This window comes from Poecilia latipinna, unplaced genomic scaffold (assembly GCF_001443285.1).
Source record: "Poecilia latipinna isolate Pla-1442-1.1 unplaced genomic scaffold, P_latipinna-1.0 Scaffold306, whole genome shotgun sequence".
NCBI lineage: Eukaryota > Metazoa > Chordata > Actinopteri > Cyprinodontiformes > Poeciliidae > Poecilia > Poecilia latipinna.
Genome location: NW_015112922.1, coordinates 283,504 through 308,389, shown reverse-complemented (window position 1 = coordinate 308,389; position 24,886 = coordinate 283,504). Strand labels below are relative to the sequence as shown.

At 41.8% G+C, this 24,886-nt stretch overlaps 1 protein-coding gene and 1 long non-coding RNA gene across 2 annotated transcripts; both read right to left on the bottom strand.

Moving 5' to 3' along the window:
• Positions 1–790: 790 nt before the first annotated feature.
• Positions 791–4,307, bottom strand: barhl2 (BarH-like homeobox 2). The gene is made up of 3 exons (XM_015034597.1): positions 3,589–4,307; positions 2,651–2,876; positions 791–1,488 (listed from the first exon to the last, which is right to left on the bottom strand). The coding sequence occupies exons 1-3, from the start codon at positions 4,157–4,159 to the stop codon at positions 1,188–1,190; spliced, it is 1,098 nt and encodes a 365-aa protein (XP_014890083.1). The 5' UTR covers positions 4,160–4,307; the 3' UTR covers positions 791–1,187.
• A 5,623-nt stretch (positions 4,308–9,930) lies between these two features.
• On the bottom strand, positions 9,931–12,653 carry LOC106948752 (uncharacterized). The gene is made up of 2 exons (XR_001425244.1): positions 12,511–12,653; positions 9,931–10,531 (listed from the first exon to the last, which is right to left on the bottom strand). It is a non-coding gene; the product is annotated as an uncharacterized LOC106948752 (long non-coding RNA).
• Between the last annotated feature and the right edge of the window lie 12,233 nt (positions 12,654–24,886).

The window sequence follows — 24,886 nt, the reverse complement described above, 5'->3', positions numbered from 1 at the left end:
TTTTTTAAATGGTGACATAAACAGACGCACCCCGAGGCGCTAATTCACACCGTAATCTGAGGGGCTGCAGTCAAATCAAAGTGTCTGTTTTTGAAGCAGAAAACTTTAAATACGAGCAGCGACTAAAATAATCCGAAAACTAAAACCTTCAACAGCGCAACAAAACGTCACGGGATTATTTCCTCACCCCTTCCCAAAAATAACTAAAAACAAGTTCACTCACGGCTATTGAGAATGTGCAGATTACTACACCCCCTCCCCATCCCGCCCCCTCCTCCTATACTTTCTTGCAGGCGTCTTGTCTCAATTTTTTTTTTCTCCCTGCGCTGAGAAATTCAGGCTTATTGTCTGCTGCTGCGCTCCCAGGGAACAGCTGCCAAGCCAAGGCCACATTCCCAGTGTGTGCCCGACATCTCCGGGTCCATTCATCCCCATGCACCACCACCACCACCAATCAGCTGCTGCGCATCCATATGCATGCTGCCGGTGGTTAGGCAGAAACAGAAAGGCCGCGCACGGTGACCTGCAGCTCACCGATCACTAATTCTGGATGGATCGACTTAAAGGAGCATATGCTGCAGGAAGAAGAGATTTACCCTGATCCGCTTCTGACAAATTACTAGTAAAAAAAAAAATGTTGAGGAAATATGAACTCGCAAAAACGCGGCGCGTGTGCAAAAAATGGAATTTGAAATAAAAACGATCAAATTCGATCAAAACCGAAGATGCAGGCCGCGTCTCCTGGGTTGGAGCTTTGATTCCTTGTCGTCAAGAAGCGTTTACAATTCAATTAGTATCATTACGTCTTTTATTCATTCACGTATTCTCCATCTAGTAAACTTTATAAGTTTATTTTCTAATGTGAGTGTATTTGTACAAAAGACAAACAAACAATCAGACATGAGCAGTCCGGGCCGGACCCAGAGTCTTGAGGAGTGGGCTCCGGCTGTGTGGGGGCCCCCCCCATACTGAAACTCTTCCTGCAGAATGTCTTTAATAAACCTGTCTCTGTTCTGTTTTTGTTGTTTTGTTTTTGTTGTTGTGTTTTTTTGTGGGTGGGGGTGCGGGCGGGGCGGGGGGCGTTAAAGTCCTGCAGTGATGCTCCCTTTGCGCTTACCCACATCACGCGTTCAAGCAGCGTCCTGTTTTGGCGGGTTCTCTTTCTCGTTTTCGTTTTGTTGATGTTTCTATCGCGGATGCGGCGTGCCGGGCAGGGGGTTTAGCGCCGGTTGGCCCCCCGGCCCTAGACCGTGAATGAGCACCCGCGGGACCAGAGGTCTCTGCAGGCTGGGGTGCGGCGCGGAAGGAGTCCGGTACATGCTGCTGTACATGGCGGCGGCCGCGGCGGCCGCCGTGGTGCTGTCCACGGTGCCCAGCAGGCTCGGGTGGTAGAAGTAGGGCGAGGGGAACATTCTCTGTAAGGCCGAATAGTTTCCTGCTTCAGCCAGCAGCTCCAGACCGACCGCCGTCTGCCTCTTCCACTTCGTCCTGGAAATCAGATCAAAATCCAGCTGATCAATTATTTAATCACTCTCACCGAGTCCCTGAACGCCTCTTTAATTGGTATGCAGAGGCCTAATTACTGCAGCCAGAATGTACAGTGAAGGTTTAATTAGGCAAAAAAAAAAAAAAAAAAAAAAAAAAAACACAGACCAACTATATATGGTTAACCCAAACTTCAGCAAATGTTCGTTTCTAAGCTGTTTAAACACAAATCAATACAAGCTGCACTCTGATTGGTTGGTGAATACATTTACACACACACACAAACATACACACACACACACACCAAATTTTACTGTTACATATCGATGTGTCAGACTTATATATATATATATATATATATATATATATATATATATATATATATATATATATATATATATATATATATAGCAAAACAGTAAAGCATTAAAAAGAGTTAAGTACTGATTCATGACATGTTTGTGTATTTGTGAAGGCAGTATCAGTTGTTCTGATCCAAAAAGTAAATAAAAATAATACAAGAAATTGAAATCTTATCAAATTGCCAGATGTTTATTTCTACTGTTCAAAAGCTACATGATATTTTTACATGAATGTTTCCGTTGGAGTTTTCCTCCTGCCTGTCTCTGAGTTCAGTGTTGCAGTGCCGCATCAGTGATGTCTGTATCTTTATTTTACTCTTCCAGCAGCTCGTGTTGTTGTGACAGAACATCCTGAATTGATTAATTTAGTCAAATAAAACATATTTACTTTCTTTTGCTTTACATTATTTATATTTGTCATTTCTAATGTTTTAATTTGATTCTCATTTTTTAATGTTCAGGTTTTTCTGAGGGAATTTCCTCATGTATTTTTCTTCATTGTCTCGTAACGATGGATACGGCAACACAACTGACCAAATTAATACAATTATTATTATTATAAATATAACTGGCGTTAGACTGAATGATGGGACATTTTAGGGAAAGTTTAATTCCAAAATGTCTGTAATGTTTGATCTATAATTGTTTTGCTGCCTTGGATAAAACTCCTACAGATATCCTGTAAAGTAGTTCCATTTTTATATTGATAATTGTTGCTTCAGTATTTATTATTATTATTATTATTATTATTATTATTATTATTATTATTATTATTATTATTATTATTATATATTTTGGCTTACCGTCTGTTTTGGTACCAGGTCTTGACTTGCGTGTCCGTCAGGTTGAGAGCCGCCGCCAGGTCCATGCGGTCCTGCACGCTGAGGTATTTCTGTCGCTCGAAGCTCCTCTCCAGCTGGTTGAGCTGGTGGTCCGTGAAGGCTGTGCGGGCTTTGCGGGGTTTTTTCGTGCGCACCGGCGGACTGTCTCTGCTGCTGGAAATCTCCCGGTCGCCTTCTTCTTTAGTGCCTTTAAAATGTGCGAGAGATTTGTTTTTGTTTTGTTTTTCTAATAATAATAATAATAATAATAATAATAAAAACTAAAATTATCCACTGAATTTATTTTCCATAATCCTGAACAAGAACCAAACTTTCGCCCCCACCTCCCCCCCAAAAAAAACTTAGTGCAAACAATCCCTTCTGCAGGGAAAAGAAACTCGCGTGTATTTGTCACCTGAAGTTTTTTTTTCTTTTCTTTTTTCCTCCATCCTCTCTCTTTCAAAAAACGAGACATCAATATATCAATCCATCTCTATTTGTAGCCGCGTTTCAGTGCGCCGTGATCCCCCCTCCAGGAAGAATAATAATCTCTCTAATTGACCCACTAGGGAGGCCCCACGACGGGAGAATCACAGGGCTTACATCTGTTTTCTCATCTATTACAGCGAGAAAGCTCGCTGATTATTACTGTTATTTTCACTACTATTATTACTGTTATCACTACTATTATTATTACTACGATTATTATTATTTTTACTACTATTATTATTATTAGAGGAGAATACATGGAATTTTTTTATTTATTTTACTAATCAAACTCTCCCTTTTAAAAAATAAAAATAAAACAGGAAAATAGAATGAAGTAAAAGCAAAAACAATATATATGTATTATAAGATAAAACCTAAGAAAACATAAAGCTAAAAGCAGCTCGTCTTCCCCTCAGATGAGTCCCTCTTACCGTTGCATTTCATTTCGCTCTGAATATCGTCCCTTTTATCCAACTTGCTCCTGTTCTCGTCCTGCTCCAGTTTGGGCCGGAACACGTCCGGTCCCGCGGCACTTTCCGGTTTGGGCGTGTGATGCGGCGACGAGACGCTGGTGCTGTAAGGTGCGCAGGCCGCCAGCGGTTTGCTGTCGCCCAGAATGTCTTTGATTAAAAACGAAGAGGTGGCAGTCCTGGGGGCGCAGCCGGCGCCTCCGACCTGCTGCTGCTGCTGGGGAGACAGCGGTAAGCTCTGCTGCTGGCCGTGGTGGTGGTGCTGCTGCTGCTGATGGAGGTGGTGCTGATGCTGAAGGCTGTCCGGGACCAGATGCGGCTCGCCGCCGTGCTCCATGGTGACCGAGATGGGGGACGACGGGGCCGTGCCCACCGTGTCTATCTCCGAGCATGGCGACGGGGTGGCCTGGCTCCTGAAATCCGCTGTCCGGCCGTCGGCGAGCCGGAAGTCTCCGTTCATGAGGGCGCCAGAGTTGGAGGCGCCGGATAAAATAGTGTCTATCCCAAAACTCGCTCCGCTGGATGCTTCCATGTTAAGAGAGGACAGATGAAGCCTTCATAACAACAGCGAGCTGCTTTCTCCCGCAGTGTGGGAAATAAAATCAAATCACAAGAAAATAAACTCTTGAGAGAGAGAGAGAGAGAGAGAGAGAGAGAGAGAGGAGAAATTTAAAAAGAAAATGTTTAAAAAAAAGGAGGAGGAAAGAGCTGAGAAGAAAACCCAAAAGAAAAATAGAGAAAGGGAGAGAGAGAGATAGAGAGAGAGGAGAAAAACAACAAAAAAAGGAGAAAATCCACGTTTGTGCGGCTCACACAGTCTGGATGGTCCAATGTTACATTCAGTGAAACAAAGTGCGGCTCTGCTGCTCCTCGTCCCCGTTTCTTTTTTTTCTGTTTGGATGTTGAACTTTGTGTTAAAAGTTGAGGCGCATGGAGAGATATACACAGGGCTGACTCCTCGACATCAGGCTCCCCCTTTTTGCCGCTAATCGCTCCGGTGTTGCTCCACAATGACTTCCTATGCTGACGTCACGGCCCACGGCGAGGGGGGAATTAATATTTTCTCCTTTATAATAAACACTCGACGCCCTTTTCTCTCTCCATCTCTCTCTCTCTCTCTCCCATGTACCCATCTACCTTCCCTTTGCCCCGCTGCCATTGGCTTGCATCCTGACCGGCTCCTCAGAGGCACCAATCAGAGACGCGCTCTCCTCTCTCAGACACTTGCAGCGGGTTCAGGAGCCGCGGCTCCTTTTCTTCGTCTTCTTCTTCTTGAAATAAAAAAAAGGAGCAAAAGGGAAAAACAACAGCCGCGCGCACTTTATGGCTAAACTGGAAATATTTTTACATGGCGAGAGCTAAAACTGAATGTTGGATTTCTTTATTTTTTTTTTCTCTCTCTCTTCATTTTCTTGTTTATGTATTAAAAGAGAGAATTTGATTTTATTTCATAGCTAAATAAATAAATAAATAAATAAAAACAGATTCAACTCCTGTTCTATGGTAGGAAAAATTAGAAACATTTTTATTACGTATATGTTTTCTTTCTAAAAGTCGATTTTTAAAGTTGCAAATATTTGTTTAAAGCTCGGATTACGATTTTAAACTACAGGCTTGCAATACAACCGAGAAATCAATTTTAAAAAATAACTGCGGAAAGATAAGCGGCACCTGACGTGAATCCGTGCTGAGATTTTTTTTTCTTTTTTCCTGGGGAAGGTCGAGCGGTGGAGCGGTGACTGCCATGACAGCACATCCTGTTAATAACCACGTCACCCTAATTAGTAAAGTAATTATGAGGCGCTAATGAGCGTTCAGAGGTAGTAGGAAATTCAGCACTTTTCGCCTCGTTCCGACGTGGATTTGAAGGATGTTAAACCGAGGATTAAAAAAAAAAAAAAAGCAGAAGCAGGAACTGACAGAGTGTCTGTTGAGAGAGCAGCGTGGCTCTCACTGCTCATGATGCGCAAACATGGAATTTCTTGAATTCTTCTTCTACTGTTTCTGCCGTATTCCAGAAAAAAAAATGGATAAATTAATTCCGGTTTTGTTCTATGCTTTTATTATTAGTAATTATACTAATAATAATAATATTATTATTATTGCAGTAACCATGGCTGTGTTTTTCCTCCAGCAGGTTGGCAGGAGAAATGGAGGCTTTAATGCTGGAGTTGAGAAGCTGAATCTCGGATTTGAAGGTTCGTTCGTAAATCTGCCTTAATAATAAATGTGACCACAAGTACCAGTTAGTTTAATTTAATTAATTATTATTTTTAAATAAAAATTGTTGAATTAATTTTAGAGTTCTTTGTTAAAAATCTTGAAACATTTTCCCCCATAAAAAAATGACTTTACTTTCCCCCCCTTCTGGTTTGCTTTTGTTGTTGTTGTTGTTGTTGTTGTTGTTTTTGTTTTAATGAAAATATAACATTTATTGTTAGAGACATTTTGAATTTCCTCTCGTTTCCGTTCATAGTTTTATTTATTTATTTTTTCATTTGAGGCTAATGATATTATCCGTCTCTTTAATTCCCCCATTCTATTTATTTAGTTAGAAATATTCATAATAAACGAAATTAAATCTTCCTGAATGATAAAATACGGCGCTGTTTTTAAACTGAACTTCTATCGTGACCCTGTCTCTTTTCTCCAGCCTCCCTCACAGGAGACGCTAGCAGACTTCGACCAGAAGGCGGCGACAAACCGAGGCCAAAGTCCGCCTGATTTGGAGCTGAGTAGCGCGCACGAGGCCTCCGCTGCCCTTTAATAAGCAACAACGACGCGTTTCACCGCCGCAGTTCGCTTCTGAACGCTTATAGTACACTTAGAAAGACACCGGTATGATATCATGAGTGGGACGCTTGATCCACGCACACAATGCTGAGCCAATCAGAACATCCGGTAATCAGAAAACCCCTCATTCTCCACAAACCGCCCAGGTCAGATCAAAGCGATGCTTAAACACGTCAGTCAGTGTGCGGACAGGCGCACAGGCTGCGCATCATCCCGCAAACAGGAGCAATCAATCTCTTTATTAGGGTTTGTTTCCCCTTCTTTTTTTCTCTCTTTTTTTGGTCGCCGCAGGAGCAAATTGAAAGCTACCAGTTACAGTACCGCCTTATTGGCCTCAGCTGATGGTCGATGATGGGACGGGTGCACACACACACACACACACACACACACACACACACACACACACACACACACACACACACACACACACACACACGCGCGCGAGCGCGCATTTACACACATAGTGGCTGCTGGCACCACATCGATTCTCTGGCGGCTGTGCGTGGAAGCTGTCACTTCACCGCCGGCGACCTTTGTGGGTCTGCACAGTTGCGGCGTTTACAGAGAGACGCCCCCGCGTTTACACTGTCAGGCGGTGAGGGGTCGGATGGCCGCACGAGCGTCCTCATGCGCGCGCGCGCGTTCGCACACGTTCAAGGAGGTTTTGCTGAAGTTTTAAGCAGTGTTAAAAATCACCTTTGAGTTCGAGTCAGTGAAAGCGGAAAGCCCCCGCGTGATTATTTAGCCAAAATTACAACTATACTAAAATAAATAAATAAATAATAATAATAATAATAATAATAATAATAATAATAATAATAATAATAATAATAATAATAATAATAATTTATTGGAGAGGTCTCATTTAAAATTTTAACAGCAAAAAAAAATAAAAATTAAAAAAACATATAACAAAATTGGTTAAACCTCAATTTTGTTAAAGATAATTTAATTTTATTTATTAAATTAATCAAATACGTTGGTTATAAATATTATGATATTAGTCACGCAAACTTTAATACAGCAATAAAATAGAACATTTATGTTTTATGAATGGAAGAACAAAACATATGCACTGTCATAACAACAGAACACCGCCACATTATATGAATTTACCCAATCCAATTCCTGATCTGGTTTTTACATTGCATGACCCAACTGACAGACATATGGTAATATTAGTGGCCTAATCATTCTAATACACTTAATTCAATTTTATGTAAATCATATCAAATCATAACTCAAGTCGATATGGTGGAGAGAAAAATGGTCATATCACAAAACTGAGCACACAGATTCACCAGAATGTAAACAGTGAGTGATGTTTGGAAGGAGGACCCACTTCCCCAAATCCATAACCATTTAATATACACTTTTAAAAACATTCAAGCTCAAGTTTGTCAACAGTTTTTGCTGCACAGACCTTTACTGGATCCTCCTTGGCAGTAGAACCACGACTAGCAACACGTTCACTCATGCCATGCTAACAGGAATCAAACAAATCAGTATTGGTCTGTGAATATGGTACAACATGTTGGTAGAAATAGTGTTTAAATCTCTTCCCCTGATGACCAAAGCTAATCTGTTCCTTAGCAACAACTCCTCTGGGTAAAGAATCTCACCTTGTTAGCATGTTTTGTGTTAGCATCAGCATCTGTGGCTAAACTAACTGCAGATAAACTTCAGCTCTCGCTCCAACACGGAAACATTATCCATCACAAGTCTTCTGGCAGTTTTTGATATCAGTCCCAATTAAATCAATATCAATATATTGGTCTTACTGTTCTCTGTTGGACAACGCACATGCTGAGCTAACAGGCTGACTGAACCAACAGCTTCAGTTAAATTAAAATGTTTAGGCACCAAAACAAAACTTTCATAAAATATTATATTTCTGAACTAATATCCAAAGTCAAAATGTAAATATTTTGAATGGGTAAAGTTAAATATCACCTTAAAATAAATTTTTATAGTGTAGATTTTTTGACTTCTTCCATCAACTTTTTCATGCCAACATTTATATTTACAGTCTCTTTGAGCAGAGATGTAAACAACAGAAGGTCATCAGCAGAAAATAAATTCATTTTGTTCGTTTTAGAATGAGTAGAAAATATTTTTATCTTTCTTCTTAGGAAACTTTAATTATAAAATTATGTCAACAATTTCTTTGAAATTAAACAAAAGAAAAAGAATGTATTTAATAAAAACTGTTCAAATCCGCCAAGTTTGAGCTGTAAAAACGAAACATTTTCACCAACATTTTCAACCTGATTTTTTTCCCCAATTTAATTTTGTCCTAGCTTCTCCAGTGCCAACTATATAACCCATCCTATAACAGTTATCAGTCATGTGATTGGACCTGAGCAAATAAAAAAGGTCAAAATGTAAAGAAATAAATCAGATTTTGAGGAACTCATGATCAAACCTAAAACATGACTCGTGTGGAGAAAAGTGCTGTTTCATGGACGCCTGTGTGTGACTGAGGGAATCAAAGCACTGTGCTCATCAGTTCACACCGCTATGGCATGAAAAATAGCTGGAGTGTCAAGAGTCAGCGTGAGGGCCGTAACTGACCGCCCTGTCAAAGTTGTCCTTGACAGATGGTCGGGGCCGGGCGGGGCTGAGAGTGGAGCTGAGGGTGGAGTAGGGTTATATTGATCAAAAGATACAAACCGGACATGCAGTGTAACGGTATCCAATGAGGTCAGTGTCCAATCACACCTCTACTTTTCTCTTACTCCTTCTGCTGATGTAACAAAATACATAAATGGTTTCTTGTGTGTTGCAGGAACGTTTTCAGAACTTTAGACCTAAAACATTTCCACCAAGTCGGAGAATCAGCCTGTTTTACATATATATATATATATATATATATATATATATATATATATATATATATATATATATATATATGTGTATATATATATATATATGTGTGTGTGTGTGTGTGTGTGTGTGTGTATGTGTGTTCAATGTTGTTTTGCCTTTTATTTTAGGGTGTTTGTGTTGCTGGGGTAAGGACTGATAGTCACCAGAGCGACAAACAACTCAGGGCCGGATACACAAGGATGTGGGCTCCTGGGCTGGAGCCGATTTTGGTGCCACACTTTTCTACTGAGGCAAATTACAATACATCAATAGGTAGTCCCATACAGGAAATGATGCATGGTAGTTTTAATATGCTAAGCAGTAGTTCTATAATGTTCCCCAAAAATTACTAAGACTTTTAAATTACTTCAGTATTTTATATATTTATAAAAATTAAAAGAATATTAAGATAATTCATCTGATGTGGACTTGAGTTTTATATAAAGGACAATGGAAACACTTTAAACAAATTAGAATTGGGCACCTTGGGCTGCATTTGTATTAATCTCCCTTTTACTCTGTTGCCCCTAAATTGAACCTTCCTGTGTGTAGTTTGAGCTCACAGATGTTCCGTGAAGCCCTCTGAGGTTTGGAAGACAACAGAGAACAATAAGTTGTCATGTTAAAAAAAGGTAAATAAAGTAAATTTGACAAACTTTATTCAAATACATGTAACAAATTAAGTGAATCTTTTTAAAGTTGGAGCTCTACTCTCTTTTTCAGTATGTGCACGTTTCCACATGAGATACTGATGCATGCTACATTCATGGAGGGAATGAAACACATGCATTAGGTTGTATCATTTCTGGGCTGCTAAAAATAAGCACCTTAGCATATTTTTAACTATTTACCGCCACAACAAAATATTCAAAGAATCCCAAATGTTGAGCTTCCCTCCTCCTGCTGTCAGAGGAGCAGGATCAGAGATGCACAGGAAGTGGAGAACACATTGATTCGAGCGCGCTCCAAACACGGGCTGGCCCTGACAAGGTTGTTATAACAGTCGGTGGGGTCTATACAATCGCTTAATCACCAAAGCTGTCAGTCAAACGGGGGCCGCTGCTGGCTCCATGCATGGCTGCGAGCGGCGTTCCACTAGCAGCCTCCCTGAGTGATTGATCCGTGCTGATGGCATCGCAGAAATAATTACAAGTCGTCTCCTGATGTGTGATTCTGCAGCACGTTCACGCTTCACGAAGATAATCGGGAGGGATCAGGAGGGGTCAGTGCCATTTCCTATTACCTGGAGTCCGAGCAAAAAAAAAAAAAAAAAAAAGAGGGGTAAAACAATGCAAGCAGAGTGAGGCAGAGGGGGGAGTAACAGGGGGTGGGGTGGCGGTGGAGGGGTTTGGGTGCGCTTTGTCAATGAGTTCTGACGTGTTTTTGTCCAATCTCAACCACTTAGAGCCTAAAAGCTGAACATACTGCAGCAGACTGATGGAATCCAGTGTTTACAAATGGGGATTTTAAATAATCGGCTTCATTTAGTTGATTCCCATCACAATAAATCGACTGCTAGACGCCATGTTGGGAGACGGTCAAATTTAGGGCCGGTTTAAAACCACAAGATTAAACTTTGTGTGCTGCATTAAATAATTAATAAGGTAATCAATATATCATAGCAATATCCTTACTGACGGTTATTGCAGTGTAAATTTATCTCATGAGCAGGTGTTAAAGTCAACATGATAACACCTCAGATTTATGTGACAATAAAGAGGAAACCTAAAATAAAATTTAAAAAAAATCTCTATGGAATAAAGAGCATATTCTATATGCAACATCTTGTCTGACATTCTGTAACAAGGCCCTGATTGGTTGAAGTGTGTGTACTTTTGCATATTTTTGTGCCTCCATTTTATTTTGTATGAGTTAAAATGTTCAAGTCTGACTTTGGGAAGGAAGAGCACAAAATGTCTGTAGGATTTATAACCCAGAGAAAGAAAATCTGAACTTTTTGATCTGGCCTCAACCTCAAAATCCAATATGGCCGCCCTACACCGCTTCTGACGGTTTGTCTCTTTGAATCTGATGCACAGTTTGATACTCGTGGTTATTGTACACACCAAAAACAACAAAAACTCGTGACGCAGAAATCAACCGCCAAGTGATTGATACTGGCCAGATTTTTTTTCCATGACTTGCTGACCGAAAAACCTGTTGGGTTTCTCTTTGTCTCCAAAACTGAAAGTTCCCACCCTTTATGGTCCATAAATGCATCACCGAATGTCATGATGTTGTTAGGTTAACAGAAATGTTAGAGAGTTTTGCTTTTATCCATGAATGGGGCTAATCTATTAATCCTTGTTTTCTACTTTCTCTGTTATGGAGGAAATACATTTCTTTCTTTTATGTTCAACATTTGTTAAAACTACTCAATAAATACATGCATTGCAGACATAGTTTGTATTTTCTCCAGCGTTGGCCTCCAGACCTGTTCCTCTGCAGCCTGCAGCTTCTGTTTCAGATATCTGCTCCAATACACCTGAGATCACTGACTGCGAGCGACAAAAGCAGATGAAGTGGATAAGCAGTGCATGCTAACAGCTGATGGCTTCATCTAGCATTTGTTGCCATGGAATATCATCTCTGCTGTTTAAAAATTGAGCTGTTAGCGTGTCATGATCGTCATGAAGCTGTCGTTCAACAACAGTCTTCAGTCAGAGGCCTCCTCAGATTTGTTGCAAAACTGACTGCTACCAGAAATCCTTCTGGCCTGCAGGATCACCGTAGACAGAAGCTCCTCTAAGACACTTGTTTTATGAGATTAATGTCCCCTTTGTGATAAAGTGTTTTTCAATTGAATTACATGAAAAACTGAGATAAAAAATAAAATACATTTGATTTTAATGACACCAAATCAAAGGGAAATGACATAATAGTTGATAATGCCACAAGTCCATCAGTTTATCTGTGAATTTGTGAAACATAAATTGAGCAAAATTCTTGAAATTCAAATCTAATAAAGCCTATGTAACATGTCACATTTGAATTTTACGCATAAATACATAACTGCATTATGTATCATTCCAACTCGGTGGCGTTCCTCCTGATGCAACTGATCATCCCATAATAACGCGCCTCTGTTTCACATCAGAATGACACATCAGCAGTTTAATATGGCAACTGACAGGCAAAAGAAGAACCCGGAATCTGCTGTTCTGTTTTTTTGTTGTTTTTTTTTAAAGGAGAAATTGATTTTCATGCAGAAGAAGCATTAACCTTTATTAAACACCTCTCTGGTCTACACAGAAGCGCAGCAGTAAGGAGCAGCCGTACGACGCATTACCCATCCCTCAGCCGCTGACAGCGCTCACTCCCTGCATCACACACAAACAAACAAACAAAAACAAAAACAAAAAAAGAGAGAAAGAAACACGCAGAGAACACAAACAACACAGTGTAAAATGGGAATCAAGCAAGTAAACAACGAGCGTATGATATCTGCACATGAAGGAGGCATCCTGTTTCTCACTCTCTCTTTCTGTGTGTGTGCGTGTGTGTGCGTGTGCAAGTGAGCGGGACCGGCGGAGGCATGATGTCACTAATGAACCCGGAGAAACGCGGCGGTGAATAATGAAACACAACACTGCATTTTGCAACAGAAAGAAGAAAAAGGTGAGATCATCAGCGAGCAAGGGAGGCAAGAGTGAAAGAAAGCAAGCAATGATTAAATGATCAAAAGCTGGCAGAGCGCGGCTCTGTGTCACTGCGAGGCACACTCATCTACCCACAAGTGAAAGTTAGGTTTCAAGCACAGTGTAATTATAGCTGGGGATGTCAGTTTGACATTAATGCAGCCAGCAGAAATTCCCTAATTGGCCTCAGAGGAGAAAGTGAACCAGAAAATATATTAACATTTTAAAAAAGCATATTTTGCCTAATCCTTTCACTTTCCAACAATATTTGAAGACCAAAATGCCCCGGGCATGAGAATTTAAATGAGCAATTTTGTTTTTGAAGGAAACGGCCAATGAGACAGAAAATAGACTAAAGGGAAATCATTAGTGTATGAGAGATCCTGACAGGCTCGCCTTGCTGACTGGCTGGCCTGTCACTAGGAGTCTGTGTTCTTCAGCTCCACGCTATGAGCTAAGCTGATAACATGAAAAGACCCATAAACGTGCAGCCAGAAGTCAAAGCCTATTATCTAGAAATTCAAATGCGGGGGTAAGGATGAGAGGAAAAAAAAGAAAAGAAAACCAAAGGAGGGGTGGAGGGGCAGCAGTGGTGGGTGGAGGCATAGCTCTCTCCGTCTCCTGTAGGGGGAAAACTGGCCAGAGCGAGAGAACTTCTAATAGGCCCTGTTATCCGACACAAACGTGTGCCAGAAAATGTTGCTGCAAATCATAACATCGCCCGACAAAAAAAAAAAAAGAAAGAAAGAGAAAACGCAGGGAGAGAGAAAGAGAGAGAGAGAGGAGAGAGCGTGGACGACAACAAACTGCTGGAAGTTAAGGGAGAGACGCAATGTCACATGCGCCCAGGCTGATGTGACATGACCGTATCAGAGAAACACAGCTAAGTGCAGTCAGGAGACGTTAGGCCGGTCCCCCGGTGATGAAGCAGCTGAGGCAAGCATCGCCCCTGGCGTGGGACTGCAGGGCAAACTGCTCAGGCTGCACAAGCCTTGCCCTTTTGAAACAAAACAGAGAGGAATGGCCAGGGGAAGCTGGTCGGCCTCAGCAAGGAAAAAAAAAAAGTGGGGGAGGTAGGAAGGGGAGGGGGGGGTAGGTTTATTTCCTCCAGCGATGGAAAGGGGGAAAGAAAAAAAAAGGAATGACTGAGAAGACAGAGGAAAGTGAGAACAACAACAGATCTCAGACTGTGTCTTTTTTTTTTTTTTTTTTTCCCGACAACAAAGGGCATATCATATTCCAGCCTCCACTCCAGCCGGCCAGTCAGAGGTTTCTGCTCCCACCTCGCCATCTTTATTTCTGTTCACAATCAGGCCAGGGCTGCTCACAGAGGGATGGAGGGATTTCACTCTTCTTCTTTTTTTTTTTCTATTAGGCTGTTACCCTGAACACAGCAAATCTAATCAGAGCCTTTGATAAACATTTGACACAAAGCAGTGGGCTTCTGTCTCTGCTGCCTACAGCCCAGGGCAAGAGATTGAGACTGACGAATTTTCATCCACAATTTTCTCTATTTTAACTCCACCTGTCAAACAGCATGCCAGTCAGTGTGACACAAAGATGGAGCAAATCAAAGCCTCTCTCATCTTAAAGGAACACACACACACGCACACACACACACACACACACACACACACACACACACACACATGTGTTGCTGAGTTTAGAAGGGGTTCACAATGGCGGACGAATGATGGGTGGATCCAGATCAAGTGTCAGAAATGGGAGGGGAAGAACTTTGGATACCACATGAGTTACAACCAGCTGTGGCACAGGTACCTTGAAACAATGACTTGATTATTGATTACTCCTCAAAAAAAGCAACTTAGGTACTTAATTGATTACTTGGTTATTTAATTAAGAAAACTAACTAAGTTAGATTGCATGTCACTCTCAACTCTCCTCCACTCAGTGGTTTTGCACCCAAGTTCAGGTTTTCATGTTTGGGTTTGGAACCTTATGAATTTTACTCTGCTGCGCTACAACTCCAAATGTTTTTCTCCAAATTTGATGTACTTTTTGAAGATATATACTTTGATAGCTTAAATATTGGATGACTATTATCATTATATCCCCAGTGTGTATGAAAAGATTTCATGCAGTTGCTATAAGCTAATTTTATACGACAGGAGTTGACAGTAAAAACCCAAAAAACAATTTACTGTAAAAGAAACATAAAAGGTTTACAGTAAATATTAATCATATTAGTTGACATAAACTTTAAAACTATGTCAATACAGTGAGAAAAGTGTTGAAAAGTTTTTCTTTTTCATGTATTTATGTTATTTGTTATTTTTTTCAGGGAAATTGAACATCAGTAATCGGCTAGTTAGCCTACTCTGGGATCGATTGGTAATGTCTCCACCCTCCACTGGTGTTTCTGCTTTACCTGTTTCCATTGGTGTAACAGGAACACTTTTGTTGCCTGCAGAGGAAAACTGAACCTTGATACTGTCGACGTTAGCAACACAAATCCACAAAAGTGCTTTTATTTATTGATGATTATTTGATGTCACTGGTCATAATATTTAATTTTCCTGTGGGAACTTTGGTCACGCTCTGACACACAGCCAATCACAGATCATTGGATGTCTTCAGCAGCTCTGAGCAGAAGCTCCACCGCCTCCTGGAGCCGAGCGTCAAACCAAAGGCCGGAGAAACCTGCTCTACCCCGCTCCAGTCCGCCCCGATCTCGGCCGTCATTTGCAACAAACATCTAACTAGCGGAAACTGCAAACTGCAAAACCATTTGACCCTGCAGCACAGAGTATGGAGGAGCCTTTCCTTTAGCCAATGGGAGCAGGCTGTGGGTCGTCAGGGTCAATACCTTCTTTACCGAGCCTTCAGCAGGATGGAAGCGGCAGACTCAAGGAGGCAGTGGGAGACTGAACATGGCCTGGGAGGCTTCGTGGACCAGCATCAGCAGCGCTCCCCTGAAACCGCAACAGGAAGGCAATACACATGCAAAAGTGTGATCATCTATTCATTAACTCCAATTATTGAGGGAAAGAAAGTGTCAAAGAATCTGATTTGATCTGCCGTCCTGCTACCAGCCGACGACGCAACACTAATAAAAACACATCAAATCCAGAGGCGTCGGCACTGAGAATAAATGATAAGACCTCTGGCTATGTGACGGCCTTCGAATTTAAACCCCTTACCTGACCAGCTAGAACCCCTCCCTCACCCCACCCCAACCGCACCCCCTCAGACCTCCTCCAACACATCCCTCCTTTCTAAATTCCTCCTGCATACCAAACTCCTCCGAATCCCATTTCCATGAATCTTTTTGATTCCTTTCAATCAGCTTCAAGGACTGTAAACAATGGAGGCGCGAATATGATGGGGAAGTAAATCTACCTCGGCTCAATTAAGGAAGCCGCCCCGCAGCCTGCCGCGGCCCTGAGAGATGGGGAGCTATAATTAGAAGAGGGCAGTAAACTTGCAGACGTTATTGATGATCCACTGCTGACGCCTCCCTCGCGTTAGCATTAGCATTTTCCCCGAGCAAGGGGAGCTCACTGTCAGGAGAGGCTAGGTCTCTGAGTCCGTGTCAGCGGGTGGGGGGTGAGGGGGAAGAAAGAGAGAGAGAGAGACTCTCCTCCAGGCTCCTCTTGCTGCTCGTCCACCTGATGGGAACACGGAGACTTGGCTGTTCTCCCCCTCATCAATACAGCAGGGCTCTTTGTCAGTAATTTGCAATAAGTGTCCACACCACATCTTAAGGGACCGGGGAATCATTACTGGCTGAGGCCCTACTCCTCTACTAATTGGATGCATTGGGTCTTATCAACTGAGGATTTTCCGAGACCTTTGACAGATACCAATTCGAAAATCATTGTTCAGTTGTCAATTTAAGAGACCGTTAAAAGAGCTTATTTTAATTTTAATTGGAACTTCCTCCTGCCTTCACAGTGAGCCTGCTAGGATTAAAAATGAGCTCGGGGCATGTGTGAATGTACGCGTGTGTGTGCGCGTGTGGGTGTGTGAGCTCATATTCCTCTGGAAAAAGAAGGAAGATATGCAGGTTAAATTGACGGCTAAAAGGTCTGACCGGCATGCGAGCGAAGGTTGGACGTAACGCGTGTTTAGTTTACAAGGTCCTCGCAGCCTTCCTGGGAACAACATTGAATAAGTCCGAATGTGAAGGGCCAAGGACCCAATTAGGCACAAACACAAATTGCGATATCTGCTTGAGATGTTTGTTGGGGCGATCGCACCGGGACCGTCATCGATCGCCATCGGTAAACTGACCAGCTCAGGGTCTGGGGATTGACGGGTATGACAGATAGTCAGAACACCGGAACTGATGCAATCTCCTGGTTCTGAAAAGGTCTGGGAAGGTTTGATGTGCAGCTGTATAGGAAGAACGAGGTGTAATCTGACTGTAGGTATGGTTTTCAGGTCTGGTCACATGGAAGCTCCTCCAGTGTGAAGAATACCGTGAAGTTTCAGCCCCCCCTTTACTCTACTACCCCTAATCAATCAACTTTTGTCACCTAATTAATCAGCAATATCCACATTTGTGTCACTGAATCTCAGTTTTCCTAGTCAACCCTGAATGCACCACATACTCTCCCGATACACCTGTGTGCTGCCTGTAAATCCCCCGTTTTTTCTCGTCCCTTGCCAGATCGTCTGTCTTAGTGTTTTGTGATTTGATCTGGACTGCTTTTTTTTTTTTTTACCCTGCCTCAGCTTCTTCCCTCTTGGAGTTTTTAAGCTGGATTCTTATTACTAGATTGTTTTGTGGTGAATCATTTCTGCTTTCGTTTTGAATTCATTTGGACCAGGACAGCCTGGGCAAGAAGATGTTGGTGCTTTGGACCAGTTCTACTCCCTGCCTGTCACTCAACCCTCTTCAGAGCATTTAAAGAAGACTGACGATCCCACTTCAGGAAGTTGTTGAACTTGTTCAAACCTTCCTCTGTTAGTTGTGTCATTTTGGGTCCGTTCAGTTCTGGTACTATAGACACTGAGAGGAAGTCAACGTCGTGAGACTGATACTTTAGCTTCAGATTTGCTCTTGAAAATGTTGTTTTTGTATCATAGTTTCCCAACTCTACCTTAAGAAAGACTTTGATTTGCTCTCAAAAAATATATATGTTTTTCCACTTTAGGAAGAAATGCTCACAAATGTAATTAATATACATGTTTTATAGACAACAAATTCTGTTCTAGTTATGAACAAAATCCTTCAAAGGAAAAAAGCACAAAAACATATAAAGTCAGAAGTTTGATGATATATCAAACTTAAATAAAAAGTATCAGTATCAGTATTGGTGTAGGTGATATGGGCCGTGTATTTATTTGGTGGATAAATACACTGAATAAATCGAAATATGCAACATATAGCATATGCTGATTCTAGTAGGGGGTACGAGAATCATACCCCCCAACTCCAACATCTATCTGCTCTAAACCAGGAGTAGCAAATGAAGTGGATTAGCAGTGCTAGCCAAACAACTGATGATGTCATCCAGGAAATGTTACTGTTTAATATCGTCTCTGCAGCTTGGAAATGGAGCCGTTAGCATGCCAGTCTGCTACCAAAGTCCTTTCGGGCCTGAAGCATCACCGTCCACAACGACTCTTTGAAGATACTTGGATAATATGAGTTACGGCATTTAATTTCCCTTTGGGATAAATAAAGTATTATTAATGTGAATATCAAATAATTTAAAAATAATAGCAATAATTGCATGCTGTGCAACTTAGAGCAGAAGTGTGCAGTAGGTGACCTCAGAATGAAATGATTTGTTCCCTATAAACCTATTTGTCATTTGAAAACAAGCCTGGCATCAATGATAAGTCTCCCGCCCAGAGTTTTCCTACGACAGAATCTCACAGCATCCCAGCAACCCTGTTCAGAGGGTAATAAGTGCCTAATTAAGAAAAAAAATAAAAGACGAGGGAAATTGACAAGGTATAAAATAGCTTTCTTCTCTGCCGCATTTTCACAAGCGTGTCTCTGGGAGCTGGCGTTGTGTTTGCCGGCTGTTTTACTCGCTGTCAGAAAGGATTTGAGGCGAGGAGCCATCTAAGCATGTGTGCGGGAGGATTCATTTGACCTCATTATACGTCAATAAAGAAAGAAGCGGGTTTACTAAATATCACCCCGCTGCCCACACTTCATGTCATATCATCCAGGAGTGTGCTAAAAATGACGACTGCAGAAGCATCTGGTGTGGAGAGAGAAACAGAGAGAGAGAGAGAGAAACAGAGAGAGAGAGAGGAGGAAGGGAGAGGTGGTGATGAAGGAGGAGGAGGAGGAGGAGGAGAAGAGGGGTGTGGGTTGAACCCTGACTAGCCAGGAGGGATTCTCACAAGCACAGGAAAAAAGCAGATACGCAAAGCTCTGTTTAAGAGCAGAGCAAGTGAAGAAAAAGATTTATGCTTTTAATTAATGGCAATTAAACCATGCCCGTTGGGCTGGCCCATGGCGATTGTTCTCTGTAAGAAAAAAAAAAAAAAAAAAGGAGGCCGAGTTGGTGACAAGCATTTGAATCCACTAAGTTCCACCAGGGGAGCTGACACTGCAGGCATCAAACCTACACTAAATCAATAAAAGAATTAAACTTTTATAAATTGCATTTTGACAAGCATCAGATAGCGCCAGGCTTTGATATGCTCCGAACTCCTCCGAGGTGACGCAAACGAGGAGCGGCGCGCTTTAGAGATCCAAACAATCAAAGGGGTCTCGTTAGCGCGCGCTGTCAGATTGCAGCGGCGCTATTAATTACAACAAATTAATGTGACTCTCTCCACCTCCGCTGATTGGAATGATAATCAGGCTCGACTCCGCGCGGGGAACATATGCAACCCTGCCAACAATAATAAGGACAGAAACCAACAGACGCTCCTGATGCTTGTGTTTACAAGCCCAAAATGCTTGTTGCTTGTTTTATCCCGCAGCCACACACACACACACACACACACACACACACACACACACACACACACACTCAAGTTTGACTTTGCATCTTCACAAGGACTTCCATTCATATGTCCATTCATTTCTGCAGCCTAACTGTGACCTTTACCCTAAGTCTATCTATTACCAGAACATGCCTAACCCTAAACCTAAAACTCCTTTATATGGAGCCTGGGCTTTGGGTTCATGTGTAGCAGCTTGTTCTCATAATGTGGTGTATGTTGGAAAAATGGGTTTTACACTGTATCAGACACACACACACACACACACACACACACACACACACACACACACACACACACACACAAAGAAACACCGATCTATGACAACATGCACTGCAGAGTCAGTTAATGTGGAAACGTACAGAACATATGTCGGAACTTCTTCATGCAGAAAGACTTTAAGGTGTCTGATTATTACGAACATAAGTTGTTATTGAGAGCAATATGGGTTCAGACAAATCTAGGCGTAACTATGTAGAAATGCAACAAAAAGCGGAAAAAAAAGAGAACAGTGTGTGTGTGTGTGTGTGTGTGTGAGGAGGGGCATGGGGGCGAGAGAGTGTTCAAAGCTGGCATGACAGCTCAAACATCCTGTCACTTACATCACTGTTCATAGCTGCACATCTCAAGTCCAGAAACGCATCCGGCATCGCGGCGACATGCTGCGCCCCAGCGCCAACGGCCGTTCTAAATGAGACTGAAAGCTGTAATTACTGCACACACACACACACACACCGCCCCCCAACACCTCTCCTCGCTAAATTGTTTACCATGAGACCGATCCAGCATGCTGGTGCTGCTTCTTGCCCACCCACTCCCTCCCCATCCTTTAATATCAGATATCTTTCTGTGGCATTCAGCTAACACCAGCAGCACGCCGCGGCTCACACCAGCCTTAATTTGTTCAGCGGTTATGTATTATTCATCATTACTCAATGCATTTTCACAGTGATTTGCAAATTCTATCAGTATACTTAAGTTTACACACATAATACAAAATGTACGATTTTATGTTTCCCCACAATCGCTTTGAGGGGAATACATTTTTTATTTTTTTTTTTTGCAGAACTTGGCAATGTAAATTTAATGGCACAGATAAGTGAATTCTCTAACTCGTGAATATGTGGAAAATATTAAAATAAGTGGAGACAGTAGATGCCCAGGCAAAGCGTTGTGAAGGGAGACCTTGCCGGGTAATGAGTTGCAGAGGTGATGTCTTCATTTTCTCCCTGGCAGGTGAGTGTTTTACAGCGTGGCAGCTGCAGAGGAAGCGGCCGGCCTACATGTGTTTGGCCTTGCTTAACAGAGAGGCCCGATGATCTCGCTTCTCATGATAGATTTGTCGCGGGTTGCACCTGGCTTCAGAACCCCTGAGCCCTAACGGATCGTCCCAGAGGACCCTAATCATGACCCCGTGGCCGCTTGCAGCTTGTGACACTGCAGTGGTTTCACTGAGCAATGTCAAGACCGCTAAAGGGATAATTGTATAGATAAATTGTATGACACCACTGAACAATAAATTAATATCTTATTTGGCATATGTAGGGTGAACGTAGGTCAGCTGGTCTTGGAGTTTGAAGCTCTCCCTAGTCTGAGACGGACTAAAACCAAAGAGGACTTTCATCAAAAACACAGAGTCCAAACACTGGCAATGGGAAATTGGCATCACAAACTTGATGGTTGCGGTGGAGCCACGCCTATTTGTGTTTCAGTATTTGCAGATTTGTCTGTTCATGGATTTTTCTGTGGAATGTAACTCCAATTATTGGACATTTATGACTAGAACACATATTTGAAAATATTCAAAAGAAAATATGGCTTGGGAAGCTGAAGTGAATAGCTAGACATGCTATTGGCTAGCGCTTGTAAAGAAGCCAATCCAGGAGTATAATTTATTTTCCTTGGCTTTGATTGGCTGAGCAGAGTTAAAGTAAAATGTAAGTATTTACTTCTGCAGTAGTGGTAGGACAATTTACACTGTGTGTATTCATGGATATGGATCTATGTTTGGTAATTGAACTACTAAAAGTTTTAGAGAATTCTTAGATGGGGTCTCAAGGTACAGCAGGTGGCTCTGGTCCCTAACCCCTACGAACACCATGAGTCCACTGACTACCACTGATTGAAAGGAATATGGAGGTAGGGGGCCATACACCACCAATGATTTTCCTGTATGAAACATGCATAGATAATGGAACATGCTAAGTGTTTCAGAGTACTGTAAATGTCTGAGTTAAACTGTTTTACAATAGCTAAAACATTTTGATGCTTTGAGATCCTGTCCACTTTAACAGGAGTATTTTTGGAAAGCAGATGAGAGAAAGTGTTACTTTTAAGCGCAGTATCCAATCGTTACATGTGATTTGGGTGAAACTTTAGCCTAGCCTAGCTTTAACCATAAACAGAATCTTCCTTCCTTGAATTTTGATCTAGCTAAACTTGATGTTAATGCCACCTGCTGGTGCAGATGTACAAATAATATAGAAGAAAGTAGGCTGGGCCCTAATGAATGAATGAATGCTCGTTTCAGCCAGTTACTGCATAGGCTTTTAGGAAAATACAGATAATAAATGATTTTTAAATCGGGTATAACAAGTTGGTCCTGCACACAGAAACTAAAGTCAAGTCAGAGACCAAAACAACTTCTACCATCTTAAAATAACTTCAATCTCCGGAATGTTCTGGTGGAATTTGCTAATGGTGTTTTATAATCCCTTAAGCTGTTGTCATATTTACATCAGGCAATTATTCATGGAAAAAGTCATTGATAATAATATTGGAAATTGAGGTTGGTGCACCAACATGTTCTTCCTGAGGGAAACACACACTGACAATGGATTGCTTCCAGTCAGAGTGACTGTCTGATGTAAAGTGAAGCATCTCCAGCTGAGGAACTGCGTCTGGTTTTTACTCTGATTTCCAAGTGAATTTTCTGATCTCCAGTTAATAGAGAACCACAATACTCTAAAGAGGATCCTCTCTCTTTTTTGCTCAAAATCCAGGTTATCAGTTGTACTTTTAATTTTTAAAAGTGTCTTTATTAGGAAATATATAAAACAAAGGCCCCATTCTCATATTGGGTGATGGACCTATTCAAATTTTTGAATTATAATCCACATTTATAGTTCAAAACGTACTGCTGGTGAAACTTCTCAGTTGGTAATAAAGAATGTGTTGCATTAAGAGTAATAACCTTTTCTTTTTTTTTAATGCTTGGTATTTATATGCAGTTAGACCTCATTATGATAATTTGATATTTTGACTGGATGGCCAGAGGCAGGATTATAAAAGAAGACGGTTTCAGAATGTTAATGTGCTCCTTTGAAACTAATGCATGTATTTATTGATTTTTCACTTCGAAATCTATCCTTCTTAAGTTGTCACGGTATTGTTGGAGCGGCGATAAGACGAGGATTTTTTCTGCCTTTAAACAAATTGGCCAAACGGAGGAATGCAAGCGCAGCACAATCATTAACGTTGAATCCCTCCCCGTGTCTTCGTAACCCACACCTTCAATGTCACATTTCACAGATGTAGCATTAGCTGCGAGACATAAGCGAAAGGCAGGAACGGGGGAAGGAAGGACCTGGCAGAGGAGGGGGGCGGGGGGAGAGAGGGGTGAGAGGTTGGAATCTGAGAGACAGATTAATGCCTCGCTGCTACTTCAGTGTATCAGGACATGGATTACGGCGATAACAGCTGCGCCCGTGAGTCCCCTGACTGAGAAGAATTACAAGTATTATCACCAACATCATTAAAGGAGGGTTCGTAGACGTGGAATGGCTTCAATCAATTCATCCCAAGATAACATGCAGCCAGCTGGACCCCCTGCGTGAGAACTTGACTTAATTGGGCAATAAGTGGTAGGGAAGGGTGCACACTATTTGATCAAATTACAGGCCCCCACCCGATGAAGGGATTACAATTTTCAGATGAGTGCAAGGAGGAGGCTGGAGGCAGGCGCCGACCGCGGGTCAAGGCTACAGTTAGCATAAGCCCGGCCGTGGCTAAGTGTGAGGCCGGTGAAAAATGGTGGCCCACTTGGCACCGGGGAAAGGGGAGGAAGGAAGCAGTATCCAGGTCAGCCTTTTGCTCGGGGATACACACTCATTCATCATCCCCCCCACCCCTCCTCTGGCCTCATTCCTGCCTGCTGATACTTGTAAACTAATAAGTTCCTTGTGCTATTTAGTTTGGCTCATTATACTACAAATTCAGCTGCTATTACCTTTTGCATAGAGCTGGGGGAGAGAAAAGAAAGACAATGATGTGATAAAACATTAAAGAGCAATGTCTCCATGAAGCCACTCTTAACGGTTTTCAAAGAAAATCAAGGTTTGGATATGGAGAGCTGAACTACCCTTTCAAATTAATATTCAAGTGTTTAATTAGTATTCAGAGGTGTGGTTAGGCTCTTCTGTCCATAATGCATCCCCAACAAAGATCTGCTCCACTAACCAGAGAACTAGCCCCCAAAACTAGACAGATACCAGGAATTTAAATAAGTTTAAATGCCAAAAAAGCTGAAATTACCTCTTTGCAATATTCATAGATGGAATGGCTTGGCTAAAAGGCATTCTCATTACCATTATTCCTAAGCAGAGTACAATTTAGTCATCAGTGGCCGACTACGTAGGATTTTTCTTTCCAGAGGTTGGACGGGTTTCACTGTAACCGAACATTACAGTAAAATGGTGCTAACAAGGATTGAGAACAAGAAAAGTCAATCAGAATATCAGTGAAAGTTTGTTTATTTTAGCAAATTAGTTCAGCACCCTAAACTTATATATTATATGGATCAATCAGAGACACATTTCAAGTTTCTGTTTGTGTTAATCTTGATGAATCACAGCCAATAAAAACCCCAAAGTTCAGCCTCCCAGAAACTTACTTAAAACCTGTTTAGGTTCAGAACCTGGACTGTGTATCAGTACAGTGTCGGGTTTCTGAATCACTGCATCGGTGCAGCATGGCATGGAGCTGGTCAGACTGTGGTTCTACTGAGCTGTAATGGAGTCATCTGG